The sequence below is a fragment of the Syngnathus typhle genome, linkage group LG11 (assembly GCF_033458585.1).
Source record: "Syngnathus typhle isolate RoL2023-S1 ecotype Sweden linkage group LG11, RoL_Styp_1.0, whole genome shotgun sequence".
In the NCBI taxonomy this organism is placed as follows: Eukaryota; Metazoa; Chordata; class Actinopteri; order Syngnathiformes; family Syngnathidae; genus Syngnathus; species Syngnathus typhle.
In genome coordinates, this window is record NC_083748.1 from 13,150,194 (window position 1) to 13,172,501 (window position 22,308).

A 22,308-nucleotide genomic window follows, 5' to 3' on the forward strand; every position below is an offset into this window, starting at 1 on the left:
GTGGCTGAACGTCACGTCGCGTACGTCGAGCCAAATCGGCCACTCTTTTTTAAACACTCGGCACTCACTTCTTTTTTTCGGGCCACTCATTTTAATGGAAGGATTCCAGGGGAAGGTTTGTGGGTGGCTTTAGCGCAAAACTGCATCTGAAAGCTCAGCGCGCGAATTATAAGAATGCTGTCGTCAAAGCCCACGCTCTAAATTCGGGACTGATACGAATAGAGCGAGAGTGCGCCAAGTCCGTACTACTGAGTACGTACACGCACTTGTGAGTGTGCACCGAGCTTTCTGACACGGCTTCCGGTAGTAAATGCGCAGGCGAGCGCTGCGCCATCTACTGGGAAAACGCAGTCATTGCAGGCAAAATGACCAAAAAAAAAAAAGTTTAATAATACAATTTGTTCAGGGTTGGCGGGCCGGATTAAACGGTCCCGTGGGCCGGATGTGGCCCGCGGGCCGTAGTTTGCCCACCCCTGGTCTACAAGGTCAGACAAAATGAAAGCCTCCTTTTTTTGACCAAAGGCGACGGGGTCACGCTCCGATACTCGCTGTCAGTAGAGGTGCTCATGGGAAGTGAACAAAATATTATATTTATAATATTTATATATATTTTAAAGTGATGTGCATTCTTTTTAGTTTTAGTGAAGCCAATGAAGTTTATGTGCATCCAACTTTAAGCTCTTTGTTTGTGTACCAACCATATGAAGTAACCTTGTGAATATTGGAGCCATACAAATAATAAAACATTGCAAAAGGAAAGTCAATGTAATGAATAGAGCATGATAAATGGGCTAATCATTTTGAGAGAAGTACGTATCGAAGTCAAAGGGAAGCAACCCATCATTGTTAACATTAGGTAAATACAAAATAAAAAAAAATAACAAGAGCACAAATGCAGATGTGGTGCCTATATATATAAAAAATAATATATAAACATATCAAATATATTAAGTAAGCTATTGGAAAAACACAAAGGCATTTGGTGTGTGACACTGAGCTCCCAGGCCAGGCCACCACAGCTCTGACAATGGTCGTCTATGTTTTTTTTGGCCACAACTCCCCTTTCCCATTTTACACGCCTTCCCTCAATCCGACAGCCCCCTCTCCCTGGGGAGACTTACTCCGGTCTGGGTTTGTCTCAGTCCTACCTGCTTGATGTTCACTGTCCTGTGAAAGCAGTCTGTAGTCCCTGGCTGCAACTAAAAAAATAACCAAAAAAAAACATCCTGCGCCATTTCTGCCTGCAGCAAATTGGGGTCACACAGTTTTGCTGGAGGCAGGAAGTGACTTTTGTCTAGCCTCTGCGTGCGTGCGTGCGTGCGTGCGTGCGTGCGTGCGTGAGCCTGTGCTCAAAGTTCTTCCTTAAGTTTTTGGCATTTTAGATGCATTGATTGTTAAAAAGTCAAAGAGTATCCGTAATTTGTATGAATATAATTTATATGTAATTTATCAAAGAGTATAAAGTTTAATATGTGGGCATTTTGTTACCAAGTGAAAGTCTGTATACAGATTTTGCTCATTTGGGAGGGTGAAAAATCCATTGATGAGCAGTAAATTGAAAACATTTTATGTTCTTTTTTTAAAAAAAAAAAATCCAAGCTTACTGTCTGAGAATAAAGCAATCAAACAAGCACAAATTGGAAACTTTTTTCAAAAGCTAAAGCAGCCAAGAAGCCACCCAGGTGTACCCGGCCGGCCAGGGGGCTGCTACTCCCCTGCTGAGCGCCCCCCATCCCCGACTGTCCCTCTAATAAAATAAATAATATTGAACAGCGGGGGGTGGAAAAGGAAAGCGTTTGAACTGGTGATCCTATTTATCCATCCAGGAGCTGGAGGGGATTTCGAAGCACCCTGGAGGTCGCATGGCAAATGCTGTACTGGATCTCTTTCGTGCAAGCGACCTTGACAACGCTTTTAAATCAACGGGAACTCGCCAAGCGCTTTCTCAACTTCAAGTTCTCAACTACCGTGAGTTATTCTTCTTCACCACTGTGAGAGTCCAAGAATAGGCGGAGATGTCATAATAAGACATGATCTCATCTGGCTCAAGGTGATCGCAAAATGTAAATGTTAAACTCGTTTGCACGGACGTCGGCCTCGGCGGGAGAATAAGCGATCTGGATTTGGGGTCATTTGAAGGTCAAAAGAAAGAAGTCGAAACAAAAGAGTGATTGCATTACATTTTCTGTCACGATCAATTCTGAATTCATGTTTTGTATCTTTTGTCACGTGCCGCTTCCCTGTGGGTTTTTGAATTCTGTTTTTCTGCTATTCTACCTACGCGTTAGTGGAGCTTTGTCACCACTAATTTGTACTTTTGTTGTTGTGTTGTGCGCACACAGACACACACACACACACACAACTACAACGTTCCAATGTGCATCACTTCCTTTATTCAGCCAGATTTTGACATTCTCCTCAAAACAAACGAGTTTCAGCTTCTCAAAAGCAACACACATATTTACTTTTTTAAAAATTATTAAAACACTACAATGTTTTTTTGTTCCCTAAAATAAGAACACTTGGTTTTTCACTCTTTCAACATGTAATATCTGATGATTGAATAAAAGTGTGTGGAGGCTAAAATACATTTTTTTAAAAGTACAGTCCTCTTTGCAGTAACAATCCCATAATGTGACGTGTGTGGAGGCTAAAATACATTTTTTTAAAAGTACAGTCCTCTTTGCAGTAACAATCTAAGAATGTAGCATCCTTTTAATCATGTGAAAAAAAGTTTGGTGGGGGTGGCTGTGGTGTTTGTATTTACAAGATGATGTTTAAAAAGGCTTGCATGTGTCAGTATAACAAATACCCACGTTTGTGTGCGTGTGTAAATGGAGTGCACTTGCAGGTCACTTGAAAGGCACAGATTGGATGGCACAAAAACAAAGAAGTCATTCAAAATGTAGTCGCTGTCCAATAAAAATAAAAATAAAAAAAAGAGGTAAATCCACCTTGTGTGCATCTCGAAAAAGTATTTTAAGGATCTGAAGCAAACTACTTCAATACACAAATCTTTTTTGGCAGAAATACCACTTGGGAAAGATAAAAACTATCAGCCTCCCTACAGTAATTTCACCAATCGACACAAAATTGGTTTGGGCATCATAATGGGATGCGTTAAATAGTCTGTGTTCAAAAAATGAACAGGAAGTCAGACATATTGATTTGAAGCAGCCATTTTGCACAAGCTACTGGACTCATACTTTTTTTTTCCTGCACCACCTAATGTGAGCCCAAGCATGGCAACAAAATGATTATTTTGACGATTTCCCCCCCCCAAAATAGTTCTTGACATTTTTTTTTTAGTGGCCAGCGACATTATGCTAATAACTTATGGAATGGTCACAATGACAAATGATATGGATTAAAGTCCTAATTGGATGATACAGCATGCCAACAAGTGACCTTAATTTGGAGGAACTTTGCATAAAAAGAAAACGCAGAAAAATAAGCCATGAAACAAAGAGATATGCAAATATGACACAATCCCATCTCAAGTCATTGAGCAGCCGCTCTCCTCTGGAGCAGAGATTTCAATGGTTTCCCGGACACAAGGAAATATGAATAATAAAGTGCTGCTAAAAGTGTATATATATATTTTCATTCCTCAAACGAGAGCAGTGATACAGCAGCGGTAGACAGCCAGGCCGAGCGAGCTCAACGACACTGCAACACGTGGCAGCGCGCAACAAAACTTCCACAATGGAACGAATAGCAAGGCTTGGAGAATTGCTCCGAGACAAGATATAATATTGTTGACTACTATCATTTTTGGTCCATATTTCTCACTGACTTCCACTCTAAAAATATACTTTTCCAGCCATGAAAATGCTCTGACAGAAAAGAACCTCACGAGACTGCAGCCACACATAACTAGCGCGAGATTTTAGTTGTTTTTTTTTTTAGTGTGAAAATAACAGTTGTATCTCATCCTCTTAAAATGTTGGCTGAACATTCACAGCAGTATCAGGGGCCATACTGGAACATCTTACAACAAAAGTTTGGAAATAAAGTTGGATTTAATTGATTGGTTCTGCAAATCCTCACATGCCTTATCTTTTTTTTAATTAGGCTACTTGTACTAGTACTGTGACAAGAGTATAATTTTGATCTAATAAGTTCAATCTTAAAATATTAAAATTGGATTTGATCACCTTTCCAACCGTTTTCGGGACTCACAAGACAGCAGCCACTTTTGGCAACGAAGAGGTCCGAATTCCACTAGTAGCATCCTAAACTCATTTGCATAAACATTACAAACTACATATGTACTTTTTCTAGAAAAATAGGGCAAAATATTGTCACGCTATAGTCAAAAAGTCAAATACATATATATATTAAAAGAAGTAACAAAATGTGAACGAATTCACTTTTTCCTCAGTAACCTAATGGGGTGATTATTTCTTGGAAAGGTGCGCCATCTAGAGGAAAAGCCGTGCAGGAGCTACAGTGCGAGAGTCTACAGTGTAAACGCAACAGCATTTTACAGTATGATTGCTCAGTGAAAAAGTAGATCTGTTGTTTCAAAATAACAAAAAAAAAAAGGCGCTCTTTCTTTGAAATCTTCTGACAGGCCTTTTTCACATCTCCCAGGCCATACGGTTCCCATGGAGTGATTTGAGTGACACGGCGGGGAGAGAAGTGTGTGAGTAGGTTGGCTTTGTGTGCGTGCGTGTGTGTGTCAGTAGGGGCTGGGCAGCACAAGTAAAAGAGGATCGAAATGTGCTGACATTGTGAAAACGATTCTACGCGGAGACCAGTCGAGACCCCTCCAGCCCACTTCCTTCCCGTTCCCCACCTTTAGCCGGTCGGTCGGTCCCCGCCTCACTGTGATCAAGAGTTTCTCGCATCACTTGGGGGGTGGGGGCCGCTTCAGAGCTGCGAGTCGGCCCCCAGGCTATTGAGCTCCTCGTGCTTGTCGCCGCCGGGTACGCCGCTCTGGCGGAAGCCCGAGGCGATCTGGTCAAAAGTCCGGCCTTTGGTCTCGGGGACTTTGAAGTAGGTGAAGACGAAGAAGAAGAGCAGCAGCACGATGAAAATGACAAAGACGTAGGCGCCGCACGCCGTCTGCGAACAAGAGAGGCTTAAGATGACTCATGTGATGACCATTTCAAAAAAATATTTGTCCCGTGCAAAATTTCAAAAGCAAAAATATTCGTCCGATGCAAAATTGCTTTGTGTTTATTTACCGCTAAATACTGGAAGCCCATGCCCACAATGAAGTTGGCGGTCCAGTTGGCGAGCCCAGCCACAGCCATGGCTGAAGGCCTCGGCCCTTGAGAGAACAATTCGGCCACGATGAACCAGGGGATGGGACCCGGTCCGATCTCAAAGAAGGCCACAAAAGCGAAGATGGCCACGATGCTCAGGTACGACATCCATTTGACCTGTTCCTGTAGGGCCACGGGGAAGGGTTGTGTTACCATGGAAATCAGGACACGGGCAGACTTAACCAGAAGGCCTCAGGTACCAGCAGAGCCATGGCGATGGTCATCAGGAGAGCAGAACCGGCCATTCCTAGCAGTCCCAAAAGGTGGAGAGACCTACGACCGGCACGCTCCACCACAAACAGCTGAAAGCAAGGAACATTTCTTAACCGCAAAAGAGTGGCAGAGATGAAAAGAAACTCGTGTTCGCTCCCACAGTGGCGCAAACATCCGTCGCTAACGCTTTTACACACTCACCGACACCACGGTGAAAGCCGTGTTAACGACACCGGCTCCGATGGTAGCGTAGATTGGCTGCGCCACTCCAGCCTTCTCAAAGATGCTTGTGGAGTAGTAGAAGACCTGACAGGATGGAATGAAACATTTCTTTCTGTTGCTACGTCAAACAAAAGGTGCTAAAGAAACTCACAGCGTTGATGCCTGACAGCTGTTGGGAAAGCTGCAGCACCACGGCCACCATGAGGGGCTGGCGGTAGAGCGGGGAGCGAAACAGCTCGGCTATTGTCACCTTCTTCTCCCGCATCATCTGCCGGCTCTCCTCCTTCATCTCCTGCATGTCGGCGCCCACGTCGCTCGTGCCCCTGAGTTTCTTCAGCACTGGTACGACATATATGCATGAGGCTGAAGGTTGGGACGCCAGGTGCGTGTGAGAACCTACCGGTCTTGGCTTTGTTTTCTTCATTTTTGTTGATGAGCAGGAATCGTGGGCTTTCAGGACAGAAAGGCAGCAGGATGCACTGAATCACTGACGGGATGAAAATGAAGCCCAAGAGGAGCGGCCACAATTCGCTGTTGCCCATGATGGCCTCCAATCCGAACACCTGAAATCAGACAGATTACATGAAATGGACGCTAATATTGTCAATGAAAATCCAAAATACCTGTGCAATGAGGATACCCAGGACGATGCCAAGCTGGTGGAGGGTCCCCAGAGCCCCGCGAAGTGCCGTCGGCGACACCTCGCCCACATACATGGGCACAAAACCGGTGGAGAGCCCCGAGTAGTAGCCCACGATGAAGCGACCGATGATGAGCATCTCAAAGGAGGATGCTGTTTTGGAGAAGCCCATCAGAGCCGATGAGACCAGAGCCAGGATATTGGCCATGAACATGGAGTTTCTCCTGAGAATATAAATGAACACGTCAAACGGACTGAACATTCTGTACGAGCGCTATTGTTAGATAACTTCTAGGATATAAGCGATTCCTGCAATCCGACCTTATAGGAACACAACACGCCATCGTTTGAGTGTTACCTTCCAAAGCGGTTGACAAAGACGCCAACTGAGAAGGAGCCGAAGATGCCGCCGACGGAGAAAATGGCCACCGCGACGGACCAGATGGCTTTTAGGGTGTTGTCCGAAATAGGCTCCTGGTAGCGCTCAGCCCATGTGTTGTTGATGAAGTTCTCGATAATCTGCATGATGAAGACCATCACCACTAATGCAATGTCTGTTGACCTTCATTGAGCAAAAGGCACGTTACCTGCCATCTTGTATACCATTTACAAATAAATCCTATACTAGTTAAGTTGGTCGGGCAGATTACCGTTCAAGTGACCTTCTTCTATAAATAACTTTTACGCGAGGTCCAAGGAACAAAATCACCCCCAAATAAAAGTGATAAAAGTATACTGTACTGAAACTATGATCTCCTCAATTTATTTGAAACTGTACTGAGTGACAAGTGAGCTGCTGCACGTGGCATCAAACTTTAATGGCTGTCATTTCCTGGCAAGGAGGAAGCTCAGCCTATCAAATGTATTCCCTTCCCCCAACACGAGTGTTGACGAACACACCCACCAAGCAAGTGACGGCGGTTAAATAACTCCGCCGCCTGCTTGAGCGTGCGTGCGTGTGTGCACCAGCGCTCACATGATTCCAAAACTGTCACTGCTCGACGTGTGACTTTGCCAGTATGCCGCATGACCTCCGCTGAAGCGCACGACGTCCCAGTTCGAGTGTCACATGGGCCTTGTTTCGTTTTCAAGGGCTGACTGGTGACTGGTGTCGACTCACGCAGGCGGCAGGGTTCCCAAACATTTTGGATGTAGGGAAGAATTCTTTTCCAATGTCCCCATCACAATCTTAATGCCAATATATGACACAGTCTAAATTGAATTATTTGGCCCGTCATAATCCCTTTTGGGGAGAGGCTGGTTGCCCTTAGCAACGAACACGCTTATCACCTCGCACATGTTTGGAGATCCTTATCGCATGATGTCCCTCTGTTGATGACCTTCAAAACCGCGGCAGTTTTTTTTTTTTTTTTTTAATCACTCACTAAAACTTGATTTTGGCAGATGAGGGAATGATGTGCCAACAGGTAAAAGCTGAATGTTGTCAACAGTCCCTCCCTAACCAGCGAGTAAACCAGAAGGAGCTGTCAGACCAGGAAGTGCAGCATGTAAACAAAGTGCCTCGTTGACATGCACACAATGACGTTAGTGTACCTTGGTGCACCGGTTGGCTCTCGTGCTACGTTTTGTTCTTGCCACAAGTCTAAAATTCATCTCCTATATCCTGATAGAAATTCTCTTTCAACCCTAACCACTGTTTTCCTGATGGCCTCAAGTCTTTTCTCAGAATAAAACGTGTCTCTGTCAGTGGCAGGACTAAAAACAGGAGACGTAATTCTCCTCCAGAGGTCCCCACTTGGGCCGTTGTCCAGTTTGCTCTCTTCACTGGATTACTACGACAGACGTAAAACCAGAAGTCCCTAATTATACTCCAGAGTTGTCATTTGACTGTAGTGCCTGGCCTCAGTCTCCTCTCAGGATCACAATTCTCTCAGGTCCGTGGCCAATACTCATTCTCTCTGAGCCGAAATCACCACTACAATTTAGATTTAGACTTTATTAATCCAGGAGGCTCAAGTTGACATAGCACCACTCTTGGTCGTGGACATGAGCATTCCTGTCCCGTGTCCCCGCCAACTGCACGTAAACGTCCTGACTGACCCCTGGCTTGTGTTACTTTTGAAGAGGGCCCTTCCAGCAGCTGGCAACAGGAAGCGCCTGAAAACAAGTCGTGCATTCATGCCGCCGGCCTGTTAGGGGGAGTCGTCCGTGCTGGCGCTCAACTTTTTGAGGTAAGCGATGTATTCACTCCCGCCGGTTAACCAAGTGAGTCCAGATCAAATCAATTGATCGTGAATACAAAGGGATTATTAGCAACTGCATATTTTGTAGCTAAACGTGTCCCCCCCACCCTTTTTTTTTTTTACAAACTTCTACAACCCGTTCCTGGAACAGGCCCCTAATGCCGTTCCGCACGTGAACACGTCCAAGGCAGGAGGATTTGTCTTAGCGGTAAAATGAAAGCTAAACGTGGCTGGACTGTCTGGATGCGAACCGAAATTCTAAGCCACATTTGAGGAGTGTGAAGAGTCAATACACCTGTTTTGGGATTCGATTCTATTCTCAAATTGTGGTGAGCGCAACCTCGTCCCAGATGATTTTGAGCAAGGTCAAATCAAGTGTTTTATTCAAGGCTGCATGCACGTAAGCTTCAATGATTACCATCGCTGAATCATGTCATTTGAGGATCCAGCGGAAACAAAAGGCAAATTCACAGCTGCAAAGAGGTCGGACCTGTCTGGCAACACGGCCGAGAGAGACCCTGTTGTGTGTCTGCAGGGTGCGCCCAGGCCGATGCGGTCTCACAAAATACACTCTCATCCTCTGGGAAATGTGATATTTTTATTAACCTCCCTGCTAACTTCACTCTTGGGGGAGCTGAAAATGTTTTCGGACTACTTGTGTCACCCTGGGAACAAGTGCCTTTTCATTTCCTGCAATAATCCTCACCTATCCTGCTGTCAGTCACTCCATTTTAGGGCACTGTTTGATGACTTGGAGTCTGTTAAAACAAAAAGATGTCCTCGGAGCGAATAAGCCCGAATGCAGCTATTATTATCCCTCCACTTAGCCCGACCCCTTTTCCACTCTTTGCCCTTGACCTCAGCACGTAATGAAACAATACACTGCAGACCCAAAATATTGAAGAACTGAGAGATTACAAAAGACAACTTGAGGAGATTTGTACCTTTTGAGGCGCATTGATGACGCCCGTGTTGTACCCGAACTGCAGGGATCCAAACACAGCGGTCCCGACGCACAGCATCAACGGGAAGGTGATTCGCTACAAAAGGAGGAAAACAACAGGAAGTGATGTCAGTGCTTCCATAGATCACACTCAGGACTCAATAAAGGAGACAATGCAGAAACACTTTTTACAAAGCATTCCATTGTTTCTTGAGAAGACAGAGAAAACTGAAAGGTATAATCCTCTATGCAATCGATGTAGACAGCTCCAGGGGAGAACCTCCAAATGCCTATACTATATGTTATTGGATTCTCTCCTAACGTTAAGCCCCCTTGGAGCTCAGCGGCTTAGAGCAGATTGTCCTCATACCGCACATTTAATAAACCAGAAAGAAACAAGTTCATTTCCTTCATGTCGGACTGGCCAGCAATAGCTTCAGGCACAGTAGAGTAGAGTAGAGTAGAGTAGAGTAGAGTAGAGTAGAGTAGAGTAGAGTAGAGTAGAGTAGAGTAGAGTAGAGTAGAGTAGAGTAGAGTAGAGTAGAGTAGAGTAGAGTAGAGTAGAGTAGAGTAGAGTAGAGTAGAGTAGAGTAGAGTAGAGTAGAGACAAGGCTATATAGGTTTCGTTGGGATTTTTTACAGTTCCATAACTTCTAAGTAAAGGATTGCATAATGCATAGCCTTATTTGATGGTCAGAAAAAAAGGAGGTTGCCAGTCAACAAGGTTTAGGAAAACATATTCATTATGATTACTAAGCTTAAGCCTGGGGCAAAAAACAAAACAAAAACAATATGTTGAATATCCCCAATTTGAGGTCGGACGTCCTTACGAGCAGCCTGAAGACACCACACATGGCATGATTATCTGCTAAGATTATCTTTGGAGCATCTTTTGGATCATGTGTGTTCAAAATCATTTTGGAATAATAATAAAAACGAAACTAACTTAAGGAAGTATTTTTACGACAGTGGCAGCTTGCGTGATAAAACAATCGTGTGCGTGCTCCGGAGAAGAAGGACAAAAAAAAATAAAGTATGCACTGTGACTTGCGCTGTAAAAAATTCAAGCCACTCCAAGTCCGCCTACAAGGATGTGTCATCAAGCGTCTTGTTCAGTAACCAGGCATGAAGGGAGTCAACCATGACACAACAATGATCAATGCATCGATAAAAAGAGTTTCAATGAGCTGCTTCTTTAGTGAAAACAAAGAAAAGACAGTTGGCTCAGCCGGAGATAAGATAGAAATATGCGCAAATACTTCCTTCAACGTTTGAACACAGTAAGCAGGAGAATGACAGCTTGAGGGCTGGAGGAAAAAAAAAAAAAATCGAACAGCTTTACCTTTTACCGACATAGCCAGACTCGGATTGTTTCATTTGCGACATACTTTGAACTTTGTTCTTCCGTACGCAATATTCTGGACAGGAAATGTAAGCTTTCTTGGCAATATCAGAGACGACAGGTATACATTCTCCAGTAGATGAAGTGAATATCGGCAATGTAGCATCCGCTTCGTTTGAACTACATCTTTGAATGCCAAAGAGGAGGCAGCGAATGGAATATTCCGAGTCCTCTGTTTGAACTCTTAACACAAGGAGGAAGCATCATGGCATTCAAGCTTTTGGGAAACAGTAAAGTCACACCCAAGGTTCAATTTGATCATATTCGTCACCTAACAGGAAGCCAGCGAGATGCTTTGAGGGGTTGGGCACAATACAGAGCAAGATTTGTTTGTATGGTGGCTTGCTGGTTAGCTAAACATACACCATGTCAAAGAAAAAAATAATTATAGTCAATCATTTCTAATCATTTACAATATTATGTAACCAGAAAACGATCACCATCTACCGATAACTAACATTTGTAGTGAATTTCGACGAAAGGGGCTTCACGGGCCGCCACCTCTCTGATCTCAGTTTACACCTTTGTGGGGAAATCCGATATGTGATTCCCTGCAACTTTATCAAGATCAACACTCATCATTGGTCAGCAAGTGACAGAAAAAAAAAAAAAGAATAAAGATGTACGAGACGACGATGTTATGACAAGTATATCCAATAGTTGCTATTCAAAACAAGTACTTCCACTTCAGACAACACCTTTCTCATGCCTGCATGCCTAAGTGCGTGCTTTTGTTCATGATAAAACAATCCAAATCTAACCCTTGTTAAACTAGAACAAATTCATCCAAATCTAACTCGTTAAACTGGAACATAGTTTCAAAAAGATAATTTGAACACAAACAATATACTGCTCACTATTGATCATCATAAGAAAACCATACCTAGAGTAAAGCGCATTGATAGATAGCCTCATGCTTTGCTTTGGGCTGCTTTTCTAGTGCATTCCTAGTCAATGAATTATGAACAGTTCCAAATAGAATTTGGGGTAAAAACATCCGCTGTCAATCAAAGAATGGAAAAAAGATGAGGCAAGTTATTCAATAAAGTTTTTTTGTGCTAAATTAATATACTGTCGCTTTACACTATAAATGATATTTATTTCAAGGTCAAATATAAATGCCTTTCACTGGCAACATTGTCTTCTTTTCTTATTGTTACAAGCTAAGAAGAACATAAACAGGTTCATCATTAGTAGCTTTCTCCTAAAAAATACAGCAGAATATAATTAGTGCACACTAGTTTGACAAACATGACCTGCTAATCCTAGTTATTCTTAAACTTTCTTCAAACATGAGAGAACTATGAAGTTCCTTAGACTTGCGACTAATGTCTCCAGGGGTTGATCAATGTGTACTGATCCGAGTTTGTCTAGGTGTATTTAAAAAGTGATCTAATCCTCCCATTTACCAAACGGTCACATGTAGAGCCCATAAACAAAGTTTTGCTCTTTGCTAGGCGTCGCTAAAGCAAACATTACGACCCTGGGGACAGAGCACGTCTTAAAATAAATCTTGTGTGTGTGACAGGTCACGGGGTCCTTCGTGTGCTCTCATGATTGACCTCGGTGGACAAGTTCACTTGTGGAAAAGTTCTTGAACAAATCAGTCTCGTTAGGTCTCATTACAAGTGCAAAGGGAGGCAGCGCATCAAGCAGGAGGCGTCAACTTTGCAATCATGCGCGGAGGTTTGGCAAAACGTGAGCCGCTCACGTCCAAATAAGCCGAGTCAACGGTTCGTTTAACCCCAATTAGCGATTTATTCCTCAGAAAAGGGGAATACAGACAAAGCATTGTTCAGAGTAAAGCTGGCATGGCGGCAACGTAATATGCAAATGTTTGATTGCACCAGCGACCTGAGCAACGGCGTATTGTTGCTACAGTCCTCCGCTCTACCAACTGAGCTATCGGAGGGTGTCCAAGTCGATCGTTTTTTTATTAGGCATGATTGTATGGATCGGTTATATCGTAGACAATCATCAGTCACTTTAAATCCTTCGAATATTGTGAAAGAGGTACTACGATATGCCATTCCTTCGAGCCGGATTTGAACCATCGACCTGAGGAACTTGTTGCTACAGTCCTCAGCTCTACCAACTGAGGTATCGAAAGATGTCGTCTACCGTTTTTCCTGTACAAGGCAGGATTCAAGGATTCGGTTGGTAATGTCAATCATCAGTCTGAAACCTTGAAAAAGGTACCGTAATTTTCGGACTATAAGTCGCACCGGAGTATAAGTCGCACCAGCCATAAAATGCCCAAAAAAGTGAAAAAACAACAACATATATATGTATATAAGTCGCTCCTGAGTATAAGTCAACCCCCCCCCCACCCAAACTATGAAAGAAAACGCGACTTATAGTCCGAAAATTACGGTATATTGTGAGAATGGTACTCAGATATGTCACTCCTTCGAGCCGACCTAAGGAACTCTGCTTTTTTGCTACAGTTCTCCGCTCTACCAACTAAGTTATCGAAGGCTGCCCCTTATTGATGTAAGGCCTCCCCCCAGTGGGCTGATGTGAGGAAACTGGGCCTGAAGATTCCCATCATGTCCATACCACAAATGTCCAGGCGGAGGAGTACAAGGCGCTCACAGGGGAAATGGCGGAAGGCCAAAGCAACAACAGTTAAGCAAACATTCAATAAATTGTCTCTATTTGGGCTCGAGTGTTCTGGAATGCTCCAATTTAGGAAATTGTTTTGAATAGGACCCATTCTCCAAAAGCATATTCCTGCAGAACTTCATCTTATGAAATGGACTCTCACTAAATTCAAGCTAATATTGTGTGTTAAACATTGCCCGCTCGGCATCCTGCTCATCCTGGAAGAGGGATTAGCTCCATCTTCGAGGCTTCTATTTTTCCTTACCCCATGGGAGGGTTAGATCGGGGGATGTCATCTCGAATGATCAACTGTGGCTCTGAGACTCTTTAGTGAAGAAGAGCTACCGTATGAAGAAACTTGACTTGGGGGCTTCGCTGCTACAATACAAAACTGTTTTTGAGTGTCTCGTCGCATTTCCTGTCTGTGAATGCGAGCGTGGCAGTGACCGCACTACATATTTAGTCAGAGACAGTATTATCAGACACCAGAATCAAGTCTTGTTTAGGTTCACAACAATGGGACAAGCAAAACAAATAAATCCTCATACCTTGGAGCATTCAGAGTAATTCAAATCGAGCTTTCAGTTGACAACCAAGGTTTCAGCGTTGAGGTTGTTTTCAACGCCGCTTGGTGTTTGGCGAGCTGGACAAACATCCACTTAGCACATTTCATATATATAGCTTTAATGATGGGTGGTGCACGGGCCAAGAAAGAAACACTTAAATAGTGGTACAGATTTGAGAAGCTTTCATTCATCCATTTTCTATAGCGCTTATCCATCTCAGGGTTAAGTGAGTGGTAACAGAACCCAAGCTGCTGGTTCATGGCAGGTGACCGAATCTCAGCACCAACAGCAAATCCATGTATGAGATTTGTTTTCTTTCATTTCTCAGCAAATAATGCACACATTTTAAACAGCTAAATGAACAGAATTACGACTGGATTCTTTCTGATTTGGTAAATGGAGGACTTGCGTTTAACGTCAAACTCTTCCTGTTTAGACCAGAAGAAGAAGACCGATCAAATATTGACAGTGATTTTTTTTAATGTAGTTCTTTGTTGTGAGTTTTTGGCTTCCTCCAAATGAGCGACCATTCAAACTTCTCCAAGATGGTATGCATGTCCTTCCTGTCCTTTCATCTGAAATCTTGCGTATCATCATCAAAAACATGACAGGGACTCAAAACAACCAGTGTCAAGTGCGTTCCCCGCGTTGCATAAACATTTACTTGTTTATTTGTTTCTTTCTCTTTTATCACCTTATTAATATGTGGCCCTCTTTTTTTGCAATATCAATGGAGTGTTTAAAACAGCAAGTATGAGCTTTGCGTTTAACTATGTAAAATTTGTTATGGAATATCCTTTTTATTACACATAGTAAATAAAAATAAATTGAGCAACGAGACCTACATTTGACTTTTTAAAACAATTAAAGGAATTGTACTTTTATTGCACATCATAAATAAGATAAAACACAGCAATGTAAAATCCATACAGGACTAACGGTTTAATACTAACATGTTGTATGCCAAATGGTATTTCAATGCAATTTGAAAAGAATATTCTAAAGTGCCGTGCGAGAACGACAATAAAGTTGCGTCGCATCACCATAATAGAAGCATCGGTGACATGCGCATGCTGCATTATGGGTAAGAATCTAACGTACTCATTGAACTCGCTCGTAAAATACAAGTTTAGCGCGACAACAAGCAAAAAAAAAAAAACAAGTTGGAGAAATGTTACCTTTCCAGAATCCATCGCAACCACAATAAGGCAACGCCGTCGTCTTCTTAGTTGAAGGGCAAACCTTCCTCGTTGCAAGTTTAAAGGAGCAGCTCAGTCAAATGCGTGGCTGTCTTCACGTTTACGCGACTTCTCTCCCAGCAGATCCTGTCTCGCCCCTTTTTTTACAACTTAACAAAACAAATCGTGCGCGATGTCGTTCCAGCTCTTAATTTTTTCTTCTTTTTGCGTAGCTCCCACGAAGAAAAAGCCAGTCCACGCTCTGTGTTTCGGTAATTTTCCAGCTTCTTTTTCTTCTTGCAGAGCCGCAGCCTCTGTGTCACTCGTGGGCAGGTTTTGCTTCATATACAATATGAACGACGCGAATGTGACGCAATCCATTGCCCCGCCCCCTCCCCAGCGCCCAGCCTCCCTATCAGCCAATAGGATTGAGCCGGCCACATCCCTCTCTTTAAAAAGCATCTGCATTCTGCACAACTCAAACATTCATATTTATATGATAAAAAATTAATTCTCGTGCGAGAGAGAGAGAGAGAGAGAGAGAGAGAGAGAGAGAGAGAGAGAGAGAGAGAGAGAGAGAGAGAGAGAGAGAGAGAGAGAGAGAGAGAGAGAGAGAGAGAGAGAGAGAGAGAGAGAGAGAGAGAGAGAGAGAGATGATTGCTAATGATTGCATCAACATTTGTGATCGAATAATCTTTCACAACCTTGGTGAAATGACCCCCAAACTCCCCCCCCCCCCCCCCCCCCCACTTAGCTTCTGTCCTCTGATCTGCCATGTTTGTTACAAAAAAGACTTGAAACAATAAATTCAAGAGGCCAAAACAGCACACTACCTTTGTTTTGGATAAACGGAAGGGGTCTAGCCGGTGTGCGTGTAAAGAAAAACACCAAATAATTGGGAGAGGCAAGAAGGTTTCGGGCGTGAATCCTTGAAAATCCGTCATCTCCTGCCTTTGAAACTTTGAGAAAACAAAGTCAAGGGAAACAAATGTATTTGGACACCTGGCCATGACAAATACGGGAAAGGAACATTTGGAGTTGGAGGTCAACTGTTCTGTTTGGGAGCGTCCAGCCCCGAAAAGAAAACACCAACCAAAAATATTTAATGCTCATAACTAAAATTTGAAGGCAAAATGTCGCCACCTTGGTTTTCAAACACTTAATTGCGTGTTCAGGTAGCAGTGTATCTCATACACATTGAGAAACTATGTTGCTGTTTTCTGTCTAACGTCATTTTTTAGGCTAGACTTCATGAACAATGTTGAATTGTTATATTTCCGCTGCGGCAAATAGGTGCATATCAAAGAAGACATAAACACAAATACTTGAATACTTGGAAAGAAAATAATCAGGATGGCAGAGGAGGAAGAGAACTTGTATTTGTTTTTGTGTGTGTTTTTTTAATTGAAACAATAACAGAGATTTTTCAGAAACAAAGACTCGGATGGTCAGGATGCCCGCTTTTGTCTTGTTCATGAAAAGGCTTCTGCGTAAGACCTTCAAACCGGGACGCAATCAGTTCCACCATGACGCCGGTTGACGTTCAAGTTGTTCCAATTTCAAAACATCTCAATCATTCAAAACCCAAATAATCTTTATTGCAAATGTTTGAAGTGAATCCTTCGTAAGCAAGTAAACAGTAAACCAAATCAAAACAACTCACCTATTTTGAATTCAAATTTTCCAATGTTACAAATTTGTCACCGGTGTCAGCCTTCTGTTTTTGGTCAATTTATATGAATGTAAATAATGACGTTGCTCAATTTGAACCGAGGAGGAAGACCTTTTGCAATGTCTCAGAAATGCCCAATAAAGAAACTAATGAAGGGAAGTAATAGTACTCTGGCCACTGTTCATCTGAGTTTCAACCGAGTTAACAGGTCGCTGTGATTTGGCTGAGCTGCGTCCGTGCAGCCTTTCACGTAGTCGCCCCCAGCCAGTGATTCAATCTAGTCTCTCACCAGCCTTTGTGTTTGACAATCCCCTTGTGAAGCCCCACTTCACAATACCGAGGGAGCTCAGAGACACCATCAGCACCCCCACTATACCTTTTGAGGATAATCTCCTTCCTGGTTTAAGGACTCCTGCACGTTCCAAATAGGGATCCATGCAACTTTTGTAGTGGGGGGTAATATCTAAGCCATTCGATTTTGATGACGAGACTTTGATTGCGGTTTGACGTCAACGCCCTTCCTCCCATTTTTTCGTCATCCCTGACCACAAAACAGAAGTTCTATTTTTTAAAACACAGTTGCTGAAACAACAAATCAGTATGATGAAGGTTGCGTCATCAGAATTTGGACATTGGAGCGGTAATAAATGATGACAGTAAATATTTGTATGGAATAAAAAACACTTGTTAGCAATCAAATAATCAAATAAAAATGGTGCCATTTGACAATGTTGATTTGAGCAAACTCAAAGACATTGATTCGTGTATTGTATTTTAACCACAAAATGCTCTGGCTACATTTTTAAAATGCCTTTCAGAGCACTCAACTAACAAAGTGATCATGAACATGACAACTACAAACTCTTTTCTACTAATGTCGCAAGTGTCTACGTAATGTCGTTTAGGTCTGTCAATAAACATTTGCTCCTTTTTTTTAAATCCTCAAGATGATGACTTGAATACATGAGAGGAAATGCGACAACGGGAAGCACGGCCACGCCATCCACCTGTTGAATATACTTGGCTGGAGCTTTTCCTAAACACCACCGACCTACTTTGCACACTCCCAAAATTCTGGACTTGGGTTGAGCCAAGAAAAACAGGTTTGTTTCCTCTTTTTGCACAGCGTGGGCCGTGCTCCCACCAAACACAAACGCATCAAAGCTATCCTTTCATCGTGAGGTCATCGCAGTATATTGCTAGCAATGCCTGTCAACGGGCACAAGGGCCGGCCGGATTTACAATGCATCCTTCGCAATTTGGATTTCTTGCTCAAGTGCTACATTTAGCATGGAATCAGATATCCTTAAATCAGATTTGGATTTTAAAAGGATATTGGGCAAAGTGCAGTGTTGGATCTAGACAAGGCCTCGCAAGATCGAGTCATATCTGGACAATCGATATTTGTGGCCCATGGCGTGGTAATGAATTCATATTTTTGCTATTATCAAGAGTGAGGGGGTTCTTAAAAAAGAGATTACTGTGAACACAGGAGCTTTGTGAGGAGCTGCAGTAGACCTCGTCCGACCTTTCAAGCAAGGACTTATGGACTCTGCCTCTTTGTCCCGACTTTTCCCTTGGCTCACGGCTTGTGTTTCTCGTCGGGCAAGGTCGCAGGGTGTCCTGTCATTCATCTTACCAAACATTTGGACCGTAATTGACTGGCAGGAGCTCGCGCCAAGCCACGCCTACCATTGGCTGTTAAAGCACTGACTGATGTCCACTGTCTGAATGGAAGTGGACAAGATAGCTGGGTCCTGGCTAGCGGATGCAATTTCTCATGAAACCATGGAAACGCAATATACAAGGAAATGTACGCTGTGACTGTGGCAAGCAGCCAAAAGAGTCATTGCAACCTTTAAAGGCTGTTTTCTCTCGTTCCATGCATTTATTTTTTTTTTGCAACATGACCAAATGCAGGCCAGTTCCAATTTGTGTTTTTCACCAGCATATTTGCCCGACCCAAGGCTGGCATTGAACTGCTTGCTCCTCATAGATTACGAGGTTGACATCGTCCTGCCTATTTTGCATCTGAGGCGTTTTACAAAACAATGAACTTGTTTTCACAAATCTGATGACCTTCTACCAGAAAACTCCCCCACTTAATGTTCACATTGATTTTCAACTGAAATTCGTCGCAGCGATTGGACTCATCCAATCATTGCTGATGCTACCATGGAAACTAATCTCGAGGAATGCGTCACATTGACATTTTAGTCAATTGCTATGTGGAGTTTACGGTTTTAATGTGTACTTTTATGAACAGTAGAATATTCCGTGTTTGGTGCTAGCGAGCAGCAAAACCGGTCTTCGTGATTCTGTTGGGTCATTTAGTGGGACGCCCCTTGGCCTAAACATCCTCATCATCATTTATAGTTGTTCCGCCTCGACCTGAAAGTGGATCTGTCTAAAATTGGGGCCATCTGTTTGGCTAATTGCTGTCAGCAGACACTGATAGCTTTGACTATATATGCGCACACACCTCACTCATTTCCACTTGAGTGTCTATATCTGTTGCCGGTCAAATGATAAACCTGCACCTCCCTGCTAAAATGATAAAAAGATAAAAATAACAGCATGGAGCAACATGCTTTTGTTGCTGGTGTCGAGACTGCAGATTGCATTGAAGCATATCCTTATAGATAGGTTTGAACTGCCATTGTACAGGAAGAACAATTGTTTCTTAGGGGTCAGCGGTTAATATTAAAGAGCATTTGTGTGAGATTGGACGTTTATATAACGCAAATCAATTGCTTTGCACACAATAACCAGCCTTGGCCATTCGCATTTGAGTCATTTGCCATCATATGGCAAATGCAATTACCGTAATTTTCGGACTATAAGTCGCACCGGAGTATAAGTCGCACCAGCCATAAAATGCCCAAAAAAGTGAAAAAAAAACCCCCATATATATGTATATAAGTCGCTCCTGAGTATAAGTCGCCCCCCCCCCACCCAAACTATGAAAAAAAACCGTGACTTATAGTCCGAAAATTACGGTAATTGTTCAACCACAGTACATTGGATCATTTTGTTTACAACATCCACGTGGCAACCAGTAATACGCCACATTCTCCTATTAGGTGCTGCTGTTTTGGCTAGCAACCGGGCCCATTCCTTAAAGTATGTTTATAAATTTTCGCATCTACAGTATGAAGACACTTTGTTTGTATTTGCAATATCCCCAGTTTCCTGTTTTGATTTTTGAAAGTGATTTTTTTTTTTGTAAGGACAGTAGGAATTCATTGTCAGCTCTCCATGACCCAACCAAGCTTCACACTTTCTTAAACCAGTTCTGCACGTAGAAACACTGAGGCAATACTGAACTGCGAAAGTCAGGGGCGTGTCTAATTATTTTTGACTATCTGTTCCGCGTGGGCTTTCTGATAACTCCTCACCCACTGACCTTTGGACTGACAATATTTGCGCACGTTAAACGTCTCGCTTGATATAACAAAGGAGAGGAGAAAACTCTCTGCTTTTGAGCGAGGCTCTTCTCAGCGTGGCTACACAATCGCACCTCTGTTGTGACCTTCTAAAGCTGCCCAAATCGGAATCCCTCTCAGCTGCTTATGACTTTGGCCCTTTTCCAGGAAGCCTTTCCCAGCCACTTTAAATCTGACACAGGTTAGTTGAGTTCTTGTGTTGTTTTGTGTTGTTTTTCCTTCAGACAATAAAACAACGTAAGAACCAGGTTCTTCTGAATCTGCCAGCGTTCTTTTGTGCTAGAAAGCTGTTATTAATTGCCAAAAATCCTGCTCGTATGTTGCTGTTATGTGAATGATCGGATCAGCTGCTGCGTGTTGCATAACAAGTTGGAATTCTGATTCCCTGGAGGGCACGTTTACGAGAGCATGAGAGCGTATGAGCACGGAGATGTTGCATTGCATTTCACTTCAATATTTGATACAGAGCGCCAAATAGTTGCAATGGGTTCTTTTCAAAATTCATCATTTATTCTTTATTTCAAATTATATTCAAGTATGATGAGCTGTAGGGGAAAAAAAACATCTTTGTGGTTTTGGGTTCAAGGGCAAAGTTGGACTAGACTGTTGGGAACACGTGCATTTCTTTCAGACTCTGTTTACTCCGCATTTGCTAAGCTCCCATTACAGCCACACAAAGAACGTTGTTGTGCTCAATCAAGTTAAGTTTTAGATAAGTCCAAAATATCTTCGCATTCCGCCTAACAGCTTGTAATAGAGCCAAAGAAATCAAAAACGTGTTACTTTCATTTGCTGAACATGATGTAGAAAAGAAGCTCATTTATTTCCTAAAATCTTGCAGCAATACTCCGAGGCTAGATCAACACTGCATAAAGTGACAATTGTAATATATTTTTGCAATTCAAATAGGATTTGCTTCATAGCAGTCTAATTAGACATAAAAAAAGATCCCGTCATCCGATCAGAAGCACAAAGATCCCATCTGTATCAGTTATCTGCCACTTCAAGTGCAGGGTGACCCCATCGACACCAGCCAAATGTTATGTAAACACATCAGATGCTGCCATCTAGATTGCTCATCTTCGTCCAAACAACACAAATAATCTTCACGTTCGGTCAGTATAAAAAAATTGGAAATTGGTTATGAGTGGCTGGAAATGCACATGAAACTCATTTGCCCCATGGACCTGCAGTGCAAATCCAATCCAAGTTTGCTTGTACGTGCTATTTGAGACAGGCCTTGAAACAGGTTTGATCAACTCGGGAGATGTGTTTGACTTAGCTAGGGGTGACTCTCTATCGCCAAGGCAACAGTGTCACAACGGTGTCCTTTTTTTTAGAGAGCTGGCACGTTCAGCAGGAACACCGACGCTTTCTCAAGCCCATTCTTCTTCTTCTGCTTCTTCTTTGACCCGCTTGTGAAACCACCAGATAAAGCACGGCATCCAACAAAAGGACATTTATGTCTTCAAGTCAAAATCCGCACGGCCACCGGGCTTTGTCAATCGTGTCCTTTGGGTTTTTGTCCTCCTATCACTTTTTCACAGTAGCGGAGGTGGACAATGCGCCTTTTGGTGCCAGGCCTCACAGAGGGACTGAAATGATTTGATTGATTTGGAAAAAAATATTATTTTAAAAACATGGTTGTTTCATATGTTTTATATATACCGTATTTTCCGGACTATAAGGCGTACCGGACTATAAGGCGCACCTTCAATGAATGGCCCATTTTAAAACTTTGTCCTTATATAAGGCGCACTGGACTATAAGGCGCACCCTTAATGCATCATGTCAGATTTTGAATCCAAATCAAATCAAATCATTCTCCATTTTATCTTTTTTATTTCAACTTCAGACGCAACAAATTACTTTATAATCACAAAATAATGATCCATAGTCTTTTTGATTCATGATTCATAGTCTTCAGCGGGCCACTTATGATTGA

The 22,308-nt window shown here is 42.8% G+C and overlaps 1 protein-coding gene across 1 annotated transcript; it reads right to left on the reverse strand.

The window, feature by feature from the left end:
• Positions 1-2,370: 2,370 nt before the first annotated feature.
• On the reverse strand, positions 2,371-15,594 carry slc2a1b (solute carrier family 2 member 1b). The gene is made up of 10 exons (XM_061290737.1): positions 15,246-15,594; positions 9,497-9,592; positions 6,707-6,867; positions 6,332-6,572; positions 6,109-6,271; positions 5,860-6,047; positions 5,688-5,792; positions 5,474-5,575; positions 5,193-5,396; positions 2,371-5,070 (listed from the first exon to the last, which is right to left on the reverse strand). The coding sequence occupies exons 1-10, from the start codon at positions 15,258-15,260 to the stop codon at positions 4,876-4,878; spliced, it is 1,470 nt and encodes a 489-aa protein (XP_061146721.1). The 5' UTR covers positions 15,261-15,594; the 3' UTR covers positions 2,371-4,875.
• Positions 15,595-22,308: the final 6,714 nt, after the last annotated feature.

What these genes read in the sequence shown, in the direction of transcription:
- slc2a1b (XM_061290737.1), bottom strand. An exon ending in AGCTGTCAGGCATCAACGCT is followed by an intron (nt 5,793 to 5,859) that starts GTGAGTTTCTTT and finishes CCATCCTGTCAG; the next exon opens with GTCTTCTACTACTCCACAAG. An exon ending in CCATCGCCATGGCTCTGCTG is followed by an intron (nt 5,397 to 5,473) that starts GTACCTGAGGCC and finishes GTGGCCCTACAG; the next exon opens with GAACAGGTCAAATGGATGTC.